The sequence below is a fragment of the Miniopterus schreibersii genome, assembly GCF_964146895.1.
Source record: "Miniopterus schreibersii genome assembly, chromosome: 10".
Classification (NCBI taxonomy): domain Eukaryota; kingdom Metazoa; phylum Chordata; class Mammalia; order Chiroptera; family Miniopteridae; genus Miniopterus; species Miniopterus schreibersii.
This window is the reverse complement of record NC_138110.1, coordinates 51,688,964-51,711,229: the sequence shown is the minus strand read 5'-3', so window position 1 is coordinate 51,711,229 and position 22,266 is coordinate 51,688,964. Positions and strand designations below refer to the sequence as shown.

The following is a 22,266-nucleotide window of genomic DNA, read 5'->3' as shown; positions in this document are numbered from 1 at the left end:
CTCACCTAGTGTATAGGCTTCTCATCTCGTCTCGGAGAACTATTTTCCTTGGCATAGGACAGAGACAAGTGACCCCACCTGGTTGGTTCGGGCCCAGGCTTGCTCAGCCTCCCAGACACTTGTTCTTGGCCTCTTGACTTCCCCAGGTTGGCACAGCCTTGCCCTCCTTGGCTCCCGTCTGCCACACCGTTCCCTGCAAGCCTGAGTGGCCCTTCCTAGAGCATGTTTGTCCAGTCAGGGTTGACAGACTTCCCAAGCCACCGTCTGTTGACTTTCGTGGGAGACTCTGGCTGCTTCTCTTGGATGTTTCTCTCAAGCCTCATCTTCTCTCTTAGGATGTGGAGTCAGCTAAGGAAGCAAGGGGACTGGCTGTGGTCACGATTGTGTCCGAAGAGAAAGCTGGTGTCTATGTTGACTAGAACCAGACAAATGAACTGTAGCCCCTGGTGAATGTTTGGAGAACTTTAAAATGCAATATACATGCAAACTGTTCTTGACAGTCTCTTACGTTTCATTCATTCATTCATTCATTCATTCATTCAACAAATATTCTCATTCTCTGTGCCAAGGACTGTTGTAAGCTCAAGGGGTAGGTGGGGACAGCCTTTTTTTTTTTTTTTTTAATTCAACCATTCCCCTTTTGTTTACTTATTTTTTATTTTTATTAAATTTATTGGGATGACATTGGTTAATAAAATTATATTGGTTTCAGGTGTACGATTCTATAATACATCATCTGTATTGTATTGTGTTCACCACCCCAAGTCAAGTCTCCTTCTATCACCATTTATCCCCCCTTTATGCTCTCCTACCTCCCCCACCCTCCTTTCCCTCTGATCATCACCATCCTGTGTCTGTGTCTATGAGAGTTTGTTTTTTGTTTAGTGTTTTAGCTTAATCTCTTCACCATTTTTACCCCAACCCCCCTCCCTTCTGATAGCCGTCGGTCTGTTCTCTGTATTTAAGAGTCTGTTTCTGTTTTGTTTATTTTGTTCATTCGATTCCACATATAAGTGAGATCATATGGTACTTCTCTTTCTCTGACTAGCTTATTTCATTTAGCATAATACTCTCCGGGTCCACCAATGCTGTCACAAAGGGCAAGAATTTCTTCTTTTTTATATCCGTGTAGTATTCCATGGTATAAAGGTACCGTAGCTTTTTTATCTACTTATCTACTGATGGGCACTTGGGCTGCTTTCAAATCTTGGCTATTGAGTGGGAACAGTCTAGTTAGGACCTCTATTCCTGTGGAACATATTAAGGTCTCAAACAGCACTGTCCAACAGAAATGTAATGGGAGTTCGAAATGTGAGCTATATATGTGATTTTAAATTTTCTAGTAAACACGTTAAAAAATATAAAAGGGCCTGGCTGGGTGGTTCAGTTGGTTGGAACATCGTGCCATAGACCAAAATGGTTGTAGGTTCAGTTCCCAGTCAGGGCACATACCTAGGTTGTGGGTTAAATCCCCAGTCCATGTACATGTGGAGGCAACCGATCTCTCTCTCTCAAATCAATAATAACATAGTCTCGAGTGAGGATTAGAACATATATATATGTGTGTGTGTGTATATATATATATATATATATATGTATGTGTATATGAATATATATGTGTGAGTGTATATATATGTGAAATTAATGTTAATAATGTATTTCATTTTACCTAAATTGTTGAAAAATATTATCATTTCAACACATAATCAACATTTCTGTGATTACTGATGCATGACTTTACATTATTATTCTTTTGTACCAAGTCTTTGGGATCCAGGGTGTGTTGGGACACATCTCAGTTTAGACTAGCCATGTTCCAAGTGTTCAAAAACCACACGTGGTTCATGGCTACTGTATAGAGCCTAATGGGGGAGGTGAGCATTACACAACTAAATCCTCAGCTAATTAACGCCATGAATGCAAAGCTCAGGGTGCAGTGACAACTAATCCAGTAAGGGAGGGTGGTGGTGGCAAGTAAAGGTCAGGGAAGACTTCCTGGAAGCAGTGACATTGTGACATATACGCAGAAACCTAAAGGTGAGGGAGGCAGGATGAGCATCCAGGGTGAAGGAAGCGGCTGTGCATAGACGCCAAGGCGGCAAGGAACAAACATTCCTCAGAAACAGGTTTCTCAGCCTTGGCACGTAGGACATTTTGGGCCAGGTGCTTGTCATGGGGACCATTCTGTGCATTATAAGATGTTTAGCAGCATCTCTGACCTCTACCCATGCGATCCCAGTAGCACCCTCCCCAAAGTGACAACCAGGATGTCTCCAGATATTGCCAAGTGACCCGTGGATGGCAAAATGAGCCCCCACTGGGAACCTCGGCTCTGACACGTGTCAGTGTCGCCATTCGCACAGCTCGGTTTTCTTGTGCAGATTGTTTCATCTTTCTGCTCTTCAGTTTCCTCTTCTGCAAAAGGGGGAGACAGTACTGTTTATGTCCTGGGTTATTCTGAGGATTAAGTGAGCCAGTAGATGTAAAGCACCCAACGCAGTGCTGGGCACACAAGGAGCCCTTTCTCGACAGGAGATCTGGCTCAGCGGTCCCTGTGCTGTCCGTGTTCAGCTGACGGGAACTGCTAGCTGCATTTTACCAGCAACAGCGAAGCCCGTGGCCCACAGTGAAACCCACCGGGATGTTGATTCTGGGCGTCAGCGGTGCCATCTGTCTTGCCCCCCACCCCCGCCACTGGATTACCAGGCATTAGATCAGAGCCTGGCACACATGGGTGCTCCGTAGTGCGTGTGGAATGAATACATGACTTAAATCCTTGTGACTACCAGAAATGGCAGATCCCAGGGTTCTTCAGGGCTGCTGTCAGCTGCAGCATCGTCAGATGAGCCAGCCTAACTCGGGGCCCCAAAGCACCTTGGCCTGTTGCAGCCCCACGATGCACCCCTTTGGGGGTTTGTTTAATTTTTTCCCAGCAGGTTCTGGCTGGATTTTAAACCTGGCCAAAGGCAGATCTCAGCAGAGGGGGCGTGCTTAAGACTGTTGACTTTAGCTTTCACTTAGAATTTGGAAACTCCTCCCCCGTTTGTGTACAAACACCATGATAATACAATTTATTATTAAATGTAGGAGAGAAAGGGGATGTGGAGGGTCACACATGTTCCCTGAAACATAATCCTACAATAGGAAGCATGACAGACTGTCAAAGTTAGGATGTTGTCCCATCTCTAAGCCAGTTTTATAAAATACATCTCATGTTCTTCCATCAGATCCTAATCTGAGGCATGAAGTTAAAAAACAGAGCAACTCAACAGGGTCTTTCGTTGACATGAGAAATTTGCAGACGCTAACTGCAGTTCTTTGTGAAGACTCAATTCTCAGGTTTTTCATGGTAAGCGTGACTGAAGCACAGCTAAAGTATTTACTAAAATCCAGGGCAGGTCTGAACTGATATTTTCTCAAGTGGCTGCCATTGTTGAAAATTTCTCCGTTTCCATTTCTCTGCTGACCTCCATTGTAGAAATTAGAATGTTCTACTTCTTAAGTGGGTATCTTTAGAGGAGAGGTTCTCAGTTGGGGTGATTCTAACCCCAGGGGACATCTGGCAATGTCTGAAGACATTTTTGGTTGTTATGAGTGGGGGAGAATGGTGCTCCTATTACCTAGTGAGGAGGCAGTCAGAGATGCTGCTAAGCAGCTTACAGCCTGCAGGCCAGCCCTTCACAGCAAGGAATTGTCCAGCCCAAAATCTCAGGAGTGCCAAGGCTGAGACCTCCTGAGATAGACAGAGGTTTATTGCATCGTTAATTAAAATAGAAAAAAGAAAAACCCTGTAAATAACCTGAATGTCCATAGTTGGCGAATGGCTAAATGAACCTTGGTACATCATTTCAATGGAAAACTCTGCAGCTATTAAAAAGAATTAGGTGGCTCTTTGTGTACTGATGCTGAAAATTGCCCACAGTGTATTTTTTAAATGGGAATAAAAAATACACAACATAGTTTTTGCTAAAATAAATTAACATCTCCTTTGGTAATATTAAGGAATTTCATAGACTTGATAGCGGTATTATAACTGTTTTCAAAACAAGTCTTTGGGGTTTTTTTAATTGATTTTTTTAGAGATTCATACTGAAATATTTACAGATGAAAGTATATACTGGTTAGGACTTGCTTCCAAGTACCATAAAGAGAGAAGTTGATGGTATGGAAACAGGACAGGATTGGCCATGAGTTAATGATGGCTGTTGGGGCTGAGTGATGGGCTTAGGGAGGTTCATTAGATGAGTCTGGGTATTTTTGTGTATGTTCTGAATTCCCCATTAACATCAAGCTGCTACACAAACACATACTTAAATGCACTGAAGAAAATCTGGTAGATGATAGATAAATAAATAGATAACAGACAGACAGACAGACAGACTTGGCTCTGTGTAACAGAGAACTGAACTCGGTGCCATAAACAGCATAGAAGAGTATTTCCCTCTCATATAAAATCCGAGCTGTCACAGCTGCTCTGCTCTATGAGGTCATTAGCACCTCAGACTGCTTCCATGTCCTTACATCATCCTTAAAGTCCCCAATGGCCCAAGATGCCTCTCCCATGACGTCACATATTAACAAGTAGGACATGACCTGCATGTTGAATGCATCACTTTTGATTCCATCCTGATCATAATTTAGTCACATAACCACAGCCTAACTGCAAGGGAAGGTGGAAAATCATTCTGGGCGGCTGCATGTCCTGCTAAGAGTAGGAATTCCTTTATGGCAGAAGAAGGGGCGAAGAGAAAGCATGCGGAGACTACCTAACAAGCCTGCCGCAGTGTGCCTCAGACGTACGGACCAGCAGGACTACGGGCACTTGATGTTGCACTATCCAGCTCTTTACCATGGGCGTGGATTTGTTTTTCTTTTGTAACAGAGAGTTAAATATTGAAAGTGCTGTTGATAAATGGAGCATGCGTGATTCTGTGCATAAGGCTATGGGGCTGTAGGGTCCTTATTCAGCATTCACTTAACTGCTACTTATTGGCTCACGTTTAGTGCCAATTACAGTTACCGCCCTGGATGCCCAGCGTGCAGGACCCCACCCCCACCCCTGAGAGTGACACACATAAATATGCGGCATATTTTAAGATATCGAAAGGACAAATACAGCAGGGTCAGGGGATGGAAAGCAAGGGGCTGTGGTGTGGTGGGGGGTGGGGAGGGGGGGAATGGGTTTGATAATATGACCAGGGAAGGCATTCCTGAGGAGGTGACATTTGAGAAAACACCTAAATGGAGTGAGAGAGCGAGTCAGGGAAAGATCCGGAGGAGAGGAATTGTGGCCGAAGGAACAGCAAGTGAAAAACCATGAGATGGTTTGGTAATAGCAAAAAGGGCAGTGTCCCTACAGGAGAGGCAGTGTGGAGATGAGATTGGAGGGGCGCTCAGGCCCACATCCTGTGGGGCCTCGGCTTAGGTGTTATATTAAGCCATTCAGAAGTCATTATGGTCGAAAGGTGTTTTTCCTAATTATTTGCGATTATTTTCCAAATGTGGGAAAACATTCCATTGACACCACGTAATGCAGGGGACCGAGGTTTCTGCTCCAGCTCTGCCCGCCATTAGCTGCAGACCTGGGGACGTTTCTTTCACAGGTTGGCCTCTCACTTGTAAGGGTGGAGAAGAGTTTACTCTGACCCTGTTCTGTTCTAAGCACTGCACAAGTTGTAAGCCAGTTCATCCTCAAAACAGCCCTAGGAGGTGCCTACCGTTTGTATCCCCATTGGAAAGATGAGGAAGCCACAGCAGAGACACCAAGCCAGACCCCATCCCACTAGGAAGTGGCCGAGCTGGGATCTGACCCAGGCGCCTAGGCCCCCCGAGGGCTGCGCAGCCCCCCACTGCCCCCAGATCCTGCCAGCTCCCCCGCCTCACAGGCTGGTTGGGGAGTGCAGCGAAGAAAGATTTGTGACAGCAATGTACAAGATGTATTAATATTCTCGTAATATTCTTCTCTCTCCTTTAATTATTTTAAATTTATAAACACTTAATGAAATGATTGATTCATCCCCTGAGTGATGAAACCATTAGATCAGAGGTTTATGGGGAAGAGAGAGTGTAGCCACCCAGACCCACTGACCCCTGTTAGTGTCGGTAGACGGGGCACCTGGAAGCTGTACCCCTTCTGATGCGGTGCCATGAGAAGAACTTTGAGGCACTACTGCCCCCCCTTCAATGACTCTGAACCTAATTTAATTTTAAAGTAAATATATGGGAAATACGGGAAATAAGTTAACACCACCATGAGGAAGCAAACAGAAAAATCCAGAACATGAGATACTCTGCAAAACAATTAACCTAGTTTCTTCAACATGTCAACAGTCTGCATAAAAAGAAGGGGGAGGTTATACTCGATTAAGTAAATGTAAATAAGCAAATGTAACATGTGGACTCTGTTTAGATCCCGAATCTTACAAACCAAATTTAAAAGGCCATGTGGAGAAGTTGGGGGGATTGAGTAGGGGCCGTGTTTAAGATGGCACAGGAATGAATGTGAAATTTGTTAGTTGTGATAGTAGAAAGTGTCCACATTTTCGAATGCTATGTGGCAGAGAGAAGAGACTTCAAGTTCGAATTCATTTTAAAAACTTCACTGAAGAGAAAAGTAAACAAACCAAAAAGCTTGGAAGAGACCCATATGGTAAAATCTTGAAAGTGGTTAAATCTGAGTTATAGGTGTTTGCGATTCGTTTTATTATTCTGTCTGCTTTTGCATATGTTTGAGATTTTTCTTTAAAAAAAAAAAAACCTTCTAGCCCTCCATGAAGCATCTTACCCCCAAAAAAGGGGGAGAGGAGAGACCTCACTGGATGAAATTGCATAAAATTGAGGCAACCTCAACACAAGAAGAAAAACATTTAAAAACTCATGAATCACTGCATGGGCCTTCCAATTTCAGGATAACGATGTAATTAGAGGAGATCAGTCATTAGGGAAGATTAACTCTAAGACATCTGCTGCTGTCGGTGGCAGATGGCAGGAGAGGAGAACACTGAGTCAGACATTCTGGCTTTAAGTCCATCTCTGCCACTTATAGGTGATTTTAGGCAAGTGACTTAAACTTCCGGTCCCTGCTTTCCTCATCTGTAAAATGGGGTCCAAGTCCTGCCGCTCCTATAAGGGCTACTGGGAAAATTAAGTGAGCTTGAACGTGAATAGCGTTTAAAACAGTGCCTGGCCCCTAGACAGCATTTACAGCATGTGGACTGTTCTAGCCCCTACATGGCATTTACTGCATGTGAACTGTTCTAGCCCCCAAACAGCATTTACTGCATGTGAACTGTTCTAGCCCCTACACGGCATTTACTGCATGTGGACTGTTCTAGCCCCTACACGGCATTTACTGTATGTGGACTGTTCTAGCCCCTACATGGCATTTACTGCATGTGGACTGTTCTAGCCCCTACACGGCATTTACTGCATGTGGACTGTTCTAGCCCCTACTCTGCATTTACTGCATGTGGACTATTCTAGCCCCTACTCTGCATTTACTGCATGTGGACTGTTCTAGCCCCTACTCTGCATTTACTGCATGTGGACTATTCTAGCCCCTACTCTGCATTTACTGCATGTGGACTGTTCTAGCCCCTACACGGCATTTACTGCATGTGGACTGTTCTAGCCCCTACATGGCATTTACTGTATGTGGACTGTTCTAGCCCCTACATGGCATTTACTGCATGTGGACTGTTCTAGCCCCTACACGGCATTTACTGCATGTGGACTGTTCTAGCCCCTACTCTGCATTTACTGCATGTGGACTGTTCTAGCCCCTACATGGCATTTACTGCATGTGGACTGTTCTAGCCCCTACACGGCATTTACTGCATGTGGACTGTTCTAGCCCCTACTCTGCATTTACTGCATGTGGACTGTTCTAGCCCCTACATGGCATTTACTGCATGTGAACTGTTCTAGCCCCCAAACAGCATTTACTGCATGTGAACTGTTCTAGCCCCTACATGGCATTTACTGCATGTGGACTGTTCTAGCCCCTACACGGCATTTACTGCATGTGGACTGTTCTAGCCCCTACACGGCATTTACTGCATGTGGACTGTTCTAGCCCCTACACGGCATTTACTGCATGTGGACTGTTCTTATTTTCAGTTTTGTGACAGCCGTTGCTTCCTGGGGGCACAAGTAAGGGTTGGGTAGAGTGAAGATGCTCTCATATTCAGTTTTTAGCATTCAGTTTCTCTTACCGTTTCTCCAGTGTTTTTCTTCCAGCCATTCCCTGTCACTCGAATTGAAATGCCCTGCTCTGTAGTCTCCGAATGAGTCTCTCCACGGTTCAAGATGTTTAAAATGGGTCCAGGTCATTGCGGCTGGCTGCGGTTGGGTGAGCAAGGAGAGGAGCAGTGACTGGCAGAGATGCTTGTGTGGTATCGACTGAGGGCGGGGGCCGCGAAGTCAAAGCAAAATGCCTTTGTGACCAGAGAGAATGCAGCCTCCAGCCTGCTGCTCGCTTGTGTGTCTCTGGGAGGGGGCGGTCCTGGGGCTCCCATGGCCTCCAGCGCTTGACGCTCTCCAGCCATCCCTGGCAGGGGCAGGCCTTCCCTTACAGTAAAGGTCATGGTGTTTTGTTTTGTGCCTTGTTTTGATGGTTGTGGGTTGCGTGTTTCTTTTTTCCTTTTCTTTTTCTTGTTTTTTATGGCTCTGCATGAGAAATGTTCTATAAAGTTCTGCATCTCGCTCCAGGGCCCTGTTGAACCCAACCTGAAATCAGCAGAATGTGTGTGGTCCTGTCCTGGTCGGTCACCGCACTTTGGGTACTTTTTTGAAGGTTGCCTCTGTGGGCCTAGTGAATATTGGGAAAACGCATTGTAAAATGCAGGCATATGAACTTGAGACGTGTGTGTTTTTTTTAAAAAGCCAATCTCAAGAGGTCATATGCTGTATTCCATTTATATAACGTTCTCAAAATGGCATTTTAGAGCTGGAGAATGGATTACTGATTGCCAGGGGTAGGGGCTTTGGGGGGGGTGAGGTTGGGTGTGTCTGCGAAGAGACAGCACAGGGAGGCCTTGGTGGTGATGGAATAGTTCTCTGTCTTGACTGCCATGGTGGTTACACTTGTGATAAAATGACGCCAAGCTACACGCAGACACACACTGCACCAATGTCAGTTTCCTGGTTTTGATATTGTACTATGTTGTGTAAGATGTAATCACTGGGGGGAATTGAGGGAAAGGTACCCAGGACCTCTCTGTGCTATTTTTTATAACTTCTTGTGACTGTATAATGAAATCGAAACAAAAAGCTAAAAATATATGTATCCCATGGACCCCAAAACTGGATTAGCCAAAACAAAGGACCCTTGTTTTATATGCTATCAAGAATGAGGGAAGCGTAATAAAACTCTCCCATCAGCCATTTTCATTCTCCACCAGGTTCACACGGTGAGAATTTATCAAGCCTGAGTGGGAGAGCTCAGTCTGAAGCTAAGATCCTCAGCCTGGGCTGGTTCTCCTTTCTGACAGGGCTCCCTGCAACATAAGGCTGGAGGGTAGTGCTGAGGAGTGGACTGCCATGGAGGCCTATTAAAATAATTGCTATGTGTTCCTAAGAGAGTTTTGCATAAAAGTTTTCAGATCAGGGAATAGAAACAGTTCAAGGGGCGAGGACAGGACACAGCCATCAGGAATAGAAATTGAATCAGCCACTCTGACAAAATCCTTGATAATTTCAAAGGTAGACCCAGCAATTTTACTTTGGGGTATCACTCCTAAGAGAGCTACCTGCATGTGCACCTAAGAAGGCTTGTCCCAAGCAGTGTGGCATTAGTTATAATGACAAAACTTGTGAAACCTGGGGACTGGCTGAAAGGAACTATGTAGACATACCTGGGAATGCTATGCAGCAGCGAAAAAGAATAGGCTAGATCTCTGCGTCATGACGTGGAAAGAACATCAAGATATTTTTATTATTAGAGTGAAAAAAGTCTTAGAACAGGATATACAGATCAATGACATTGATTAACACATTAATCAAATACTGTACATAAGGACATATGTGGCTGTTTGTGTGTGTTGATGACCAGAGAAAGGTCTTCAGAGCTATTCATCTTGTTAGTAATTGTGGATACAGCTGGTGGGATGTAGTGACCAAAGGCAGCTTTAATTTTACCTAAAATTTTTAAATTTATTTACAAACTTTTTGAGATATTACCTGGGCGGGTAAAATTTTATCTTAAGAAAGAAAAGTTAATGCAGTTATTTTCTCAGCTCAAGGAGACACATCTGTGCAATTAGGCTGCCTATATCCCAATTCTCTGGGGCCACCCACTAATGAATGCCACCTAAGACTGGATAGCAAGTCCCACTCTAGAATGTTGACTTATGAGAGCAGGGAACTTGTCTGTCTGACTTGACACTATCCCCAATGCCTGGAACAGTCCCTGGCCTTCAAAAAAAAGTAAAATAAGTTAGTAAAAAAGAGCCAACTTTCTTTTTTGGTATGCAATATGAATAAAGGCAATGATTCCAAATGATTGGCAGCCTGACTCAGTGAATGAATCAGTGAGTGAATTTAGTATGGACTGTGTCCCTACTTTATCTGCCTTCTTCATCGCCTTTGGAGAGGAGATGGAAAGTACCTCGTTCATCGGGGGAGATGGTTGCCTATGTATCCCAGCCCTGCCCCCACAACTTCTGTTAAGTGACACCTTCCCTGTTATAAGGGAGATGGGGAGGGGGGATGGAGATGTAGACAGGAGGAGAGGCTTGTGACCACACCGTTGTAGCATGTGGGGTCTTCCTGTGGATATAGAAGTTGGCCACAGTGACAGCGGCCCCCAAATTTCACTGGTAGGTAGTTTATTCCTACTCTAACTTTCACACTGAACTCCAAAGATGTGATGCATATGTTATCAGAATGGGGGTCACAGTCTTCTAAGACTGTGCTACTCAAAAGTAAACTGTGTCTGCATTGCTAGCAGCTCCCAGTAGACACCTTTTAAGGTACATGTCCAGTGGGAGAGAGCGTCTCTTCTGCAGGAGTTCATCCTGGGCCTCTCATTGGCCCCCATTGATTCGTGATCACTGTCCCCGAGCCAGTCACTGTAAACCGAGGGATGGGAGATGCTAATTGCCAGACTCAGAGTCAGCCTCACCCAAGCCACATGGTCTGAGAGTGGGGGAGAGGCAGTTCCCCCAAAGAAAGAAAGGATGCTATTGCCACAAGATCCACCAGGACAAACCCAGGTTCCCAGTGCTCCTGCCATGCTCCTTCTTAAGTGATGGCTTTCTCCTCCATGCCGTGGCTCTGGAAGTTTCCACTTTCTCCTCCTGCTTTCTTAGCTCAAAGCAGGACCACCGAGATCATTTTGCAATATATACAAGTATCAAATCATCTCTTTGTACATCTTAACCTTACACAATACGGCAATTATATTTCAGTAAAGCTGGAAAAAATAAACCTGGGGGGGAGATAGGACTGCAAAAGACATGACAACCAGGCAGAGCTTAATAGCATCATAACCACAATTAACAAGTAAGTACCTTGTGTCATCTGGACAGGAGCTTTTGGACCACTTCTCCCTCCCGGGGTGGCCTGGGGACAGTAGCATCCAACATCCATGTATTTCTTACCATGTCTTACATACAGTGCTAACCCTGGGAAGTCTCAAACTCATGCCTAGAGGGGAATGTAAATGAGCCTCCCACCTGGAGTGGAGACAGTGGCAATGATGGGCACATAGAGCAAGGCACTCCATAAATATTAGTTGAATGAATACATTTATTCATACAGCATATTCATCAATTATGCCACAAATGTTTATTAAACAGCTCTTAAGGGCCAGGCCTGCAGAAGATTTTGGGAATGTAATGATGGACAAAACAGACAAAATCCCTACCATCAGGTTGATTACAGTCTGGTAGGGAAGACAGATGGAATTAAATAACTTACACACATGTGTAAAAAATGGTATAGTGACTGACTGCTGTGTGAGTGGAACATGTGGAAGCTGCTTTAGGGGAATGGACCCTACTCAGGGAGGGCCTGGGGAAATCGTGCTAGAGCTGAGACTTCTGAAGGGCAAGCAGGAGGGAATGGTGTTCCAGGCAGAGGGAACAGCATGTGCAAAGGCCATGGTGCTGGAATGAGGCATTGACTGAAGGAAAGCCAGATCACGTCTGTGTTCAGAAGTCTTGGCTTCATTCTAAGAACAACAGAAAGCAATTGGAGGTTGTAAGCAAGGATGAGGTGAGGGCGCAGGTTCATTTATGTTGTCTGAAGTCCCTCAGACCACTGTGAGGAGAACAAACGGGAGGGAGGCCCCAGTGGCCCCAGGGAGATGAGTACAGAGGCCACGGCAGTTGTCCAGGGCAGAGAGGGAGGGTGGCTTGGCCCTGGGCGATGACCATGCAGGTGCAGAGCAGTTGGTGAGCTCCATGGATGATTAGGAGGTAAACTTGATGACACCTTGTGATGGATTGGATATGAGAGTTGAAGGAGAGGAAGGAGGGCTTTTGGTGTGAGCAACTCTCCCCCTGAGATGGGGGAGACTGGGGCAGAACCAGTTTGTGCTTAGCAGATGTATTAAGAATTGAAATCAAATGGGGGTGGTGGAGGCGGCCAGAAATGTCCAGGTTGGGGCCACGGCTGCTGTCTATCCAGAAGCCTGTGATTGCTGTCGGCAGGTTTGGATTTCTAAGCCTTTGAAAGATGCTGGGAGTTGGCCCTCTCTCTAGTCCCCTTGGCCGACTGGCCATCTGTCCTCTCCATCCAGCAGGCAGGACCACTGTTCTCAGCAAAGGTAGCTAGTGCGCTCAGGGGGGTGTGGAAAGGTGAGCTGCCCACCCGCCTGGGACCCTCCATCTGCTTTTGATCCCTCCCAGCCTTTGAAGTCTCCCCCACCCCCCACCTTCCAGCTGTCATCTCTCAGGCTCCTCCAGCAGCCTCACACTCCCCCAGTGCTTCTCAGTCCCTGGGGACAGGGGTGGTGACAAGGGTAACAAATGGTGCAAGCCGCTGGCAGCAGCCGGCCAAGGAAAAGGCCAGAGGGCGGGGGCTTTCGAATGCCTCTTTCTTTCTGCTTCTCTTGGCCTGGTTCTGAAGCAGCCGGGGTATCTGGGTTTTGCAGCTATGCAGCGCAGGGGAGAAACTTTTTTTATAAATGAATCCCATGCTTTTGCTTCCTTTCCCTGCCTTCATGAAAGAGAAGCTAAGTCTTTCTCCTCCCCCCAAATTCTGTTAGACTGATTTCTCCCCCACCCCCTGCAAAGAGGATAAGCTGGTCTCCTATTTCAGGTAATTGTGAGGAGGGGAGAAGGGAAGACAGGAAGGAAGCCTCCCCCTAAATTGTAAGAGAGCTCAACTCAGTCCGTCAGGCCACAATAGAAACCAGTAGTTGTCGGATGATCTTCATGGCAGGTCTCAGTGTCTACCTGGAATGTATGTCTCAGGCTTTTGTCCGTGCGAATGCGAATAATGTCAGAAGTAGCCGCCCTTTGTTGAGCACCCACTCACTCATGCCTTCTCTGACTTACTCTGTAGGATAACCTGCAGGAAGGGCACTCTTATTGTCTCCATCTTTATAGATGAGGCTCATTGAAGTTAAATAACTTGTCCAAGGTCATACGGATGGTAAGACACAAGGCTAGGATTTGAGCCCCTGTGGCAGATGACAGAGCCCGTGCTCTGACCAGATGGCTTAGGGGACACATTGGAGCTGGATGGGCTCCGGATTCAAATTCTGACCCAGTTTTACTTATAAGCTGTAGTTAAGATCACAGACCCTGGAGCCAGAGCACCTGGTTGTGAATCCTGGTTCCAGCACTAACCACCAGGTCACTCTCTGAACTTCAGTCTCCTCATCTCTACTGACTTCATAGGATTAAATGAGCCAATATATGCAAAGAGCTCTTGGCTTCAGAGTAAGTGCTTATTAAGTGTTAGCTATTTTTATTAGTGTTATCTGTAAAATGAGCATTATCATCAGGGCCAATTAAGACCTTCAGTGGCCTCAAAAAAAAAACCAAAGAGATCAGCCTCCCTCCTCCATTGCTTCATGTAATTCAGAAATAAAACAATATTACCCATAAAACATAAACATAAAACTCACCCTGTGCTGAAGTTTACAAGGATTCTTTTTAGATCTTCATGGCAGAACACAAGTTCACTAAACAGGAACGATTCACATGTCCTTGGTGCCTGTGCTTTACTCAGACCTAAGTCTGTGTTTGGTCGGCCTGTTGGGAAATAGAGGGTGGGTAGTCATCATCTCCCCGGGTGGTTGAGAGAATTAAAGGAGATGTTGTAAAAGTGATCAGGAAAATTGCCTGGCATGTAGCAGGTGCCTGGGAAACAGGAGCTATGATTAGAACTTTTGGGAGGGTTTTTCTTGCTCTGTTCATGTTGCTATGCTTTTGGTTGCTCTGTTCATGTTGCTATACTTTTGGGAAATGGTTTGCTTCTGCAAGATAGCAGTGCCTCCTAAACCACAGCAGGAAAGAATCATTGTCAGGTTCTTAAATTAAGGTCCTGCTTCCTTTGTGAGCATAACATTTCTACTGCTTCAGCTTGTTCGTAATATTTATTTGCCTCCAAAGGATGATGCCTGAGTTGCTGTAGGGCTGTTTGATTCGATCTTGCATTGCCTACCAAAGACCTAGACTCGGTCAACTGGCTTATTTCCTTTTGGAGCCAGTACCATGCGAATTAATTGGGGGGACAAACCTTTTAATTGTTATAACTTGGTGGATGGGTTCTTTTGCCATTACTCTATGTTCATCTCTCAATCTCTGTAATGGTTTTTATTTCCAAGGCAATTTGAAATGATTTCTGCTTTCTTTTGATTAGTATTTGCATCATATGGATTTTTGCAATATTTTGTTTTGAATCTTGGTTTATCTTATTATTTAAAAGGGTCTCTTATATAATCATGTAGTCAGTTTCTTAAATCCAGACTTGCAATCTTTGTCTTTTAATATGTTTTGTTTATATTTCATGTAATTATTGCAATGTAGTTGATAACTTTGAGTTTAAATTTATCATTTAATTTTTCTCTATTTGTTCCATCTCTTCTGTTTTCTTTCTCTACCTTCTTTTGGATTAATCAAGTATTTTTATTATTCCATTTTCTCCTCTATTAGCTTGTTAGTAGCCATTTTTTAATTATTACCCCCTAAGTAGTTACCCTTAACATCATAGCATGCATCCTTGGTAAATCTTTTACTATAAATTAGTACTTTTATCACATCCAGGAAAATGCAAGGCCCTTAGAACAAGTTAACTTTGCTTATCCCCCTTCTACTCACATATTCACCTTTTTATGTTGTTCCCCATTCCTTGCTGAATTTTCATGCTTCCAGAGCATTCTTTTGTAGTGTAGGTCTACTGGTGGCAAATAATCTTAATATTGGCTTATTTCATATTTGAAGGATTTTCTTGCTGGCATAAAATTCTACATTGGCAGATGAGATACCTTCTTCTCCCCCTCCCCCCTGCCCCAATATCCACCATTTCTGTTGAAAAGTCTTATTTCTCCGTCTTTAAACATAACTTGTCTTTTATTCCCCCTCTGGCTGCTTTTAAGATTAATGTTCTCACACATATGCAGTTTGACTAAGATATATATGCCCAGGAGTGTTTTTCTCTTTGTTGATTCTGCTTGGGATTCCAATAACTTTTTTATTCCATTAGCTTGATATCTTTCATCAGTCTTGAAAATGTTTCTATCGGTTTCTTTTTAAATATAGTTTCTGACTTGTTCTCTGTCTCCTCTCTTTCTGTGGCCTCTATTACACGTATGTTAGATCTTTTCTCCATATCCCATGTTGCTTTTATGTTGTTTTAAAAATCTATTTTCCAACCTTCTTTCTGACATTTGTCTACTGACTTATCTTCCAGCTCATTAATTTTTTCTTCTGCTATGTCCAGTCTGTGGTTCAAATGTTCTATTAAGTTCTGAATTTCAATTATTGTATTTTCAGTTTTAGAATTTTCATTTGATTTTTTAAAGATTTTAGTTCTCTAGTAGCATTCTACACCTTAAATCTGTTTTCTTGATCATATTATCAAAGTTGATGGGGATTCCATGTTTGATAATCCCAGTATCTGAATCTTATATGAATTTGGATTTTTGTCTTGGTTTTTTGATCATTTCATCTTGTCTCTTTGCATGCCTGGTAATTTTTATTAAATGCTGAACATTGTGTATAAAAAATTATGGAGACTGGAAGATGATATCTTCCCCAAGAGGAAAGTTACTTTTCTTCTGGCAGGTGGTGATAGTAGGAGGCAAATCACTTTGATCCAGCCAGGGATTAAAATGACTCAAGGCAGGATCTATTTGGTTTGCCCTTACTTCAAGAGAATAACCCTTCAGGGGTGTCAGTTAAAAGCCTGGTATGTGTTAAACTATAATTAAAAAATAAAATTTAAAAAATTAAAAATAAAAGCCTGGTGTGTTTACTAAGGCCTCTCATCCTTGATGGGCATGAACTCCAACATTTGCCTTCATAGTACTGGGAGATTGCCAAAAGCTCTGCTTCATTTCTTGCCTTCTTAGCTACCCCTTTCTGCTTGGCTTCTCTGCGTCTCACCCCACCCAGCTTAGGTATCAGCAAATGCCTCAAAGGTAGTGACTGTCAACAATATTAGGCTCACTTCTCTATTGTTTTCATATCTCTAGGATCTTTGCTAGCTGCCTTAATTCAGTAACCCTGAATGCCAGTTTTTGTCTCCTCAGCCCAATGAGACAGGAAAACTCTAAGCCCTTACTTTCTCCCTCCATGCTTATAAATTGGCAAATGTCTTGCAAGGAAAAGTGATAGAGGTCAGACTTAACTCAGTTCATTTCTCATCACTCTGGGATCCTGGGCCCTCAAGCCCTGCCTTGGTTGTCCTCCAATGCCTCAAAACAATGTTTTGTAGCTTTTATTTTTGTTTGTGTAATGAGATTGAACCAAAAATACAAACTATCCCAGAATTTCTGGAGAGTAAAGTCAGTTAGAGAGTTGAATACATATTAGGAAAAATGGCTTATTTTCAGTTTCTTCAATATTGGAGGAAAATGCAAAACTAAATTATACTAAGTGGAAGGCTTCACATGAATTAAAGACTTAAATCTGAAGGGTAAAATTCCATGTCAGTAGCTTAAAATGTAGTCAAACTTTAATATCCCAGGGTTAGGGAAATGATTTTTGCACTTAGAAAAAAAAGAACTTATTGGGCAAATATATAAGACATCTTTTATTCTATAAGACACCATAAATAAATAAAACAGATCATTAAAGATTAAGAATGGAAACGTGCAGCATCTAAAACCAACAATGAACCAATGCCTAGATTCTACAGGGCATTCCAGCAACTCAATAAGAAAACAAAAGAAAAGAAAGAAAATGCAGAAGGAAAATGGGCAAGGATAAAAGCTATAAATAGGCAGTTCTCAGAAACTCATATGCCCCATAATTAGGCGAATATATGCTCAAACTCACTAGTAATCGTAAAAATGCAACTTAAAACAACTAAGATATCATTTTCCACCCCATCAGCTTGGCAAAAATTACAAAGGTGGACAATGCCAAGTGTTAGCAAGGATTTATGAAACTAGAATGCTTATGCACTTCTGGTGAGAATCTGGACTAGTACAGAAATTATGAAGAGCAGATGACAGAATGAACAAGATTTTGTGTCAGGTGCCGTGGGGGAAATATAGATGATTTCCATGTTGCTTGGCCTGCAAGGATATAAGGCAAGGGGTGAAGACACCAAGAGCTTTAGCAGCAATACTCTGTCCCAGAGTTAAAACTCACAAACACATTCCTGCTCTGCTGTAATGTCAACAAATGCTGTTTGGATGTGTTAAGAGCTCTTGAGGATGACAGCGACACTCAGTAAAATAAATAAGCTATGTGACTGAGGCCAGAAGTCACATTGCTATTTCTTTTCTTGTTAGGCTTTCCTGATGATAATATGATGAATTTCAAATGCAAAGGCCTATATATAGACCAGGAGGAAATATAAATGGAAAAGGAGGGTCAAATGTAAGACACTAGGGAGGGGTGGGGACTGTGGCAAACTGGAGCCCATATGCCTTGACTAAGTTGGTCTGCCACTAGTCAGCTCCACCTAATTGTTGCCATGCAGAAATGTGTCACTATTCTTCCATTTTCAAGAAAAGGTGAAAATCTAGGTTTTTGTATGAAATTGCTTTATTTTAAAATATTGGCAATGACTTTTAAACCCTGAGGGTGCAGAAAAACAATTCATTTTGTTTTTTACAGGATTTGGTCATTTAGCTAACAATTTGCTGCCTCTAATACACATACTTACAGCATCTGGATATTTAGAGACCAGTGCTATTTTTTACATCATTGTTTATTTTTTAGCCTCGAATTATTTGCATTCACCCGAAAGGATGAAGGGAATGAGTTTGGATAAAATGCAAATTTCTGGCACCTACAGTCAGATAGTAGGTTCAATGTCTTCTATTTACTGGGCTCCATACAATATGTTTGAAGTATTAAAAGAGTGAGACTCCTAGGCCTCTCCCCTGGGGTGCCTGTGGCATTTGGGGGACAGGAAAATGGGCACATAGCATGCATGTATACCTGGGAACATTTCGGAACCCAATGTGTATAAACTAATGTAAAGATATAAGCAGTAGATGCTGTTTTGTGTGGAATTCTCTTATCAGATTAAAAAGTATATATAAAGTGCTTCTTATATGTAAGTCCTAGAACAAGTGATTTATTTCTTTTTTTAAAATTAGGTGTTTCAGCCCTGGTCAGTTTGGTTCAGTTGGTTGAGCATTGTCGCCTGCACCAAAGGGTCACTGGTTTGATTCTCAGTCAGGGCACATGCCCAGGTCTTGGGTTTGATCCCTGGTTGGCATGTGTGCAGAAGACAACCAATCGATATCTCTCTCTCATATTGATGTTTCTCTCTCTCTCTCCCTCTTCTTCCCTCTCTAAAATCAATAAAAACATATTTTCTTTAAAAAAATTAAGTGTTGCCCAGCCGAGCATGGCTCAGCAGTTCAGCATCAACCTATGATCCAGGAGATCTCAGTTCGATTCCCGGTCAGGGCACATGCCTGGGGTTGTGGGCTCGATCCCCAGCAGGGGCGTGCAGGAGGCAGCCGATCAATGACTCTCATCATTGATGTTTCTCTCTCTCTCTCTCTCTCCCTTTCTCTCTCTGAAGTCAGTAAAGATATATTTTTTTTAAAAATTAGTGTTTCAGGAACACAAAGATGTGTAGTAAGCACATAACAGTGGATAACAGTGCTATGCCCATCACCCTGTTTACAAACTAAAACAGATTGGTAAATATTTTCTGCCAGATATTAAATATTTTCAGCTATGCAGGTCTCTATCACAATTACTCAGAAGTTGCAGCATGAAAGTAGTTCATGGGCAATTCAGTAAACCAATGAACAGAGCTGTGTTCCAAAAGACTTTAGTTATGGACACTGAAATTTGAATTTTACATAATTTTCACATGTCATGAAATGTTATTCTTCTTTTGATTTTTTTCAACCATTTAAAATGTAAAAGCCATCCTTACCTCACGAGTCACACAAAAACAGATGGTAGGCTGGATTTGGATGGGCCACAGTCAGTGTCAGCCCCTGAACTAAAATGTTACTCACACGGTTGAAACCCCCAGGGGACCACTTCCCAAAGTGCATCCCCCTACTATTCCCAGAGTTAACCATTGTCCTGAAATTGGTGTTTATCATTCCTATACATACTATTTTTATTGTCTGTCTCCCTAAACAGTATACAATATTGGTTTGTGTGTTTTGCCCTTCGTAGAAGTAGTATTACACCTTGGGCACCCTTCTGCCTCTTTGCTCAGTACTTTGCTTGGCAATCTGTCTGCTGTGCGGAGCTTCACTCAGCCTTTTTCACAGCTGTATTGTATTCCATTATGTGAGCTGCTCATTCCCGTGGTAGGGAGTGGACATTAGTTTGCCACCTACTAAGACTTTTCTTCACATGTATCATCTCTTTCCGCCTCACCATTACCTTGTCAGGGAGGTGCTTTGATAATCCCCATTGCCCAGGTGAGAACACTTTTGACTTAGAGCAGTTCCATTACTTGCTCAAGGTAGGGAGTAGTGACACTGGAATTTGAATCCACAACCTTTTCACGATGAAATCTGAGTTTATAACCACTCCACCATCGGTCAGTACATTGCGTTTCTTAACACAATGATAGCGGATCCTGACCTTGGATACGGATATGCAGTCAGTAAACTTAACCTTTTTCTGAGGACAGCTTGAATCAGTGCCAGACGTTGTCGGTTGTAGTTTAGTCCCATGCACACTGCCGTGTGCAGTGTTGTTCGCATTAACCGGAAACCTCATTTCCTAACCACAGTCGGTAGGAATTTGGGAGGAATAAGTACTGACACAGTGCAAGAGTTAGAAAAGTTTTCAGTAAAACAACCCAGCACACATCACATCTTATCTTTCCCTGCCCCCATCACATCTTACCAAAATCTCGAGTAATTCAGGAGCTGGTGTATTCTTTCTGGGGAGGGAGCACAGTGATGGGCTGTGAGTTTTGCTGCCTGGAGGGACTTAAATTCAGTGATGCCTTTAGAGCCTTTCTCTGTCTGAACAAGTCACACCATGTAACACCACGTCCGTTTTTCCCTCTTAGCTACAGGCAACTCCGACTCTTCCCCTTGCCTCTGGAGTTTGGGAATCGAAATTCCAACACTCTCTCCCTACCTGTTTCTCCCTTCCTCTCCTGGGACGTCTCCCTGGCTCACTCCAGCTCATTCAGATAACATTTAAAAAAGAGACCAAAATATAATTTTTCTCATGGCAAAATACAGTAGGAAGGAGGGGCAGGTTTTAATCAAGTGGGCGTATTCTCCCAAGGGGAGTGAGCACTTCATTTCAATGCCTCATTTCCCTTTGATGAAAAGTTTAGTGAATTTTTATTATGTAGAATTTATAAGACGGCTGGGTTTAGGTAATCAGCTTTCATATTTATACTCTTAGGGCGAGAAATAGAAATCATTAGTAAGCATGCATAATTGCTGAATAAATTACATTTCCCTTTGTTTTCTTTCAGGTACAAGGAAATGCTAGAACTAGTGATCTCACCCAGCCTTCCTCTAAACAGCACCTGTGTGGGTAAAGTGAAGCTCACGGCCGACGCCGATGTCCGGACTCTGAGTGACACAGAAGGTAGGCCTCCCGGCGTGAGCTTTGGTGGACCGGAGGTGGTCCCCGCTTGCCCCACGGAATATAGAAAGGGGCTGTCGGCCTTAGACACCCATCCTTTCAAAAGTCCTGTCATTATAACTAGATTTCTTCTCCGGCCGTTTAGATCATTGCCTCTGAACCTGAACTTGAGCGTGCGTTGCTGACAGTTTGTCTTGTCACTCGAGGTGAAAGTGTGCTCATTCCTGCTCTGAAGTTTCTGTCCTGGTCTCCAGTCCCAAGAAACGCTGCCACCTCGGCAGATGATAGCCAGTGTCGGGTGTGGTCCAGGCCCGGCCGGGGGTGTCCGCTCTGTCCCTCAGCGCTCTCCTGCCGTCGTGGCAGCCAAGCGGGCGTCTTGTCCAAAGGGGGTTGGTGCTGTGACAAGAATTCGTCCGCCTTTTGCTTTCAGGTCGGGTTGGAGTCAAGGAAGCAGAGGAGAGTTAAGCTGTTTTTAAAATTATTGGCAAATGATGCGGCTGGACGAGTTTTCATTTGAACAATTCCAGCTATTGTTTGCTTGTTTGGGATCTGTCAGCCTTCCTGGTAGAGCTGGAGTTAACAAAAGGCATTAAGCTCTTCTGTTTAACCATTGGGCTTAACCCTTTTTTGGACCAGCTTTGGGATTTGCTGGTATTCTGGGAACCCCCACCCCCATCTGTGTTGAATGCCAGCTCATGGGGCACAAACGCTGGTAACTGTCGTGGAAAACCAAAGAGACGTGTGTCTAGTCATATATAACATCACAAGGAATTTGTTTTTAAGCAACTCCAGGCTTCTGGGAGTCATTATTGATGTCACCCAGACAATGACATTTCCTTTCCATGCCGGTCATGAAGCTGGAACAAACCTTCTCTAAGTGCCACCAAGAGGGGCTGGGCTCCCCTGCCCAAACCGCACGGCAGAGAACACACCCTCATTCTTCCTGGCACTTAGGAGCGTGCGCGTAAACACCCCTGGGCTCTTTGAGAATTTGAGAAGATGGATTGAGCCCTGTTCAAAGACAGTCGTCCTTTCCTTTCTATAGAGGCACAAGTCACCTTAAGACTGTCTTCACTTCAGAGCCAACAGAGATGGGACAAGG

The 22,266-nt window shown here is 43.7% G+C and overlaps 1 protein-coding gene across 2 annotated transcripts in view; it reads left to right on the top strand.

Annotated features, from left to right (window-relative positions):
* EYA2 (EYA transcriptional coactivator and phosphatase 2) overlaps positions 1–22,266 on the top strand; it is a 201,995-nt gene that overhangs the window by 48,201 nt on the left and 131,528 nt on the right. For both annotated transcript variants that reach the window (XM_081149090.1, XM_081149089.1), the window contains exon 2: positions 21,052–21,167. In XM_081149090.1, coding sequence (XP_081005216.1) covers positions 21,062–21,167 — 106 coding nt within the window. In that variant the 5' untranslated portion in view covers positions 21,052–21,061. The remainder of the gene's footprint in view (positions 1–21,051; positions 21,168–22,266) is intronic.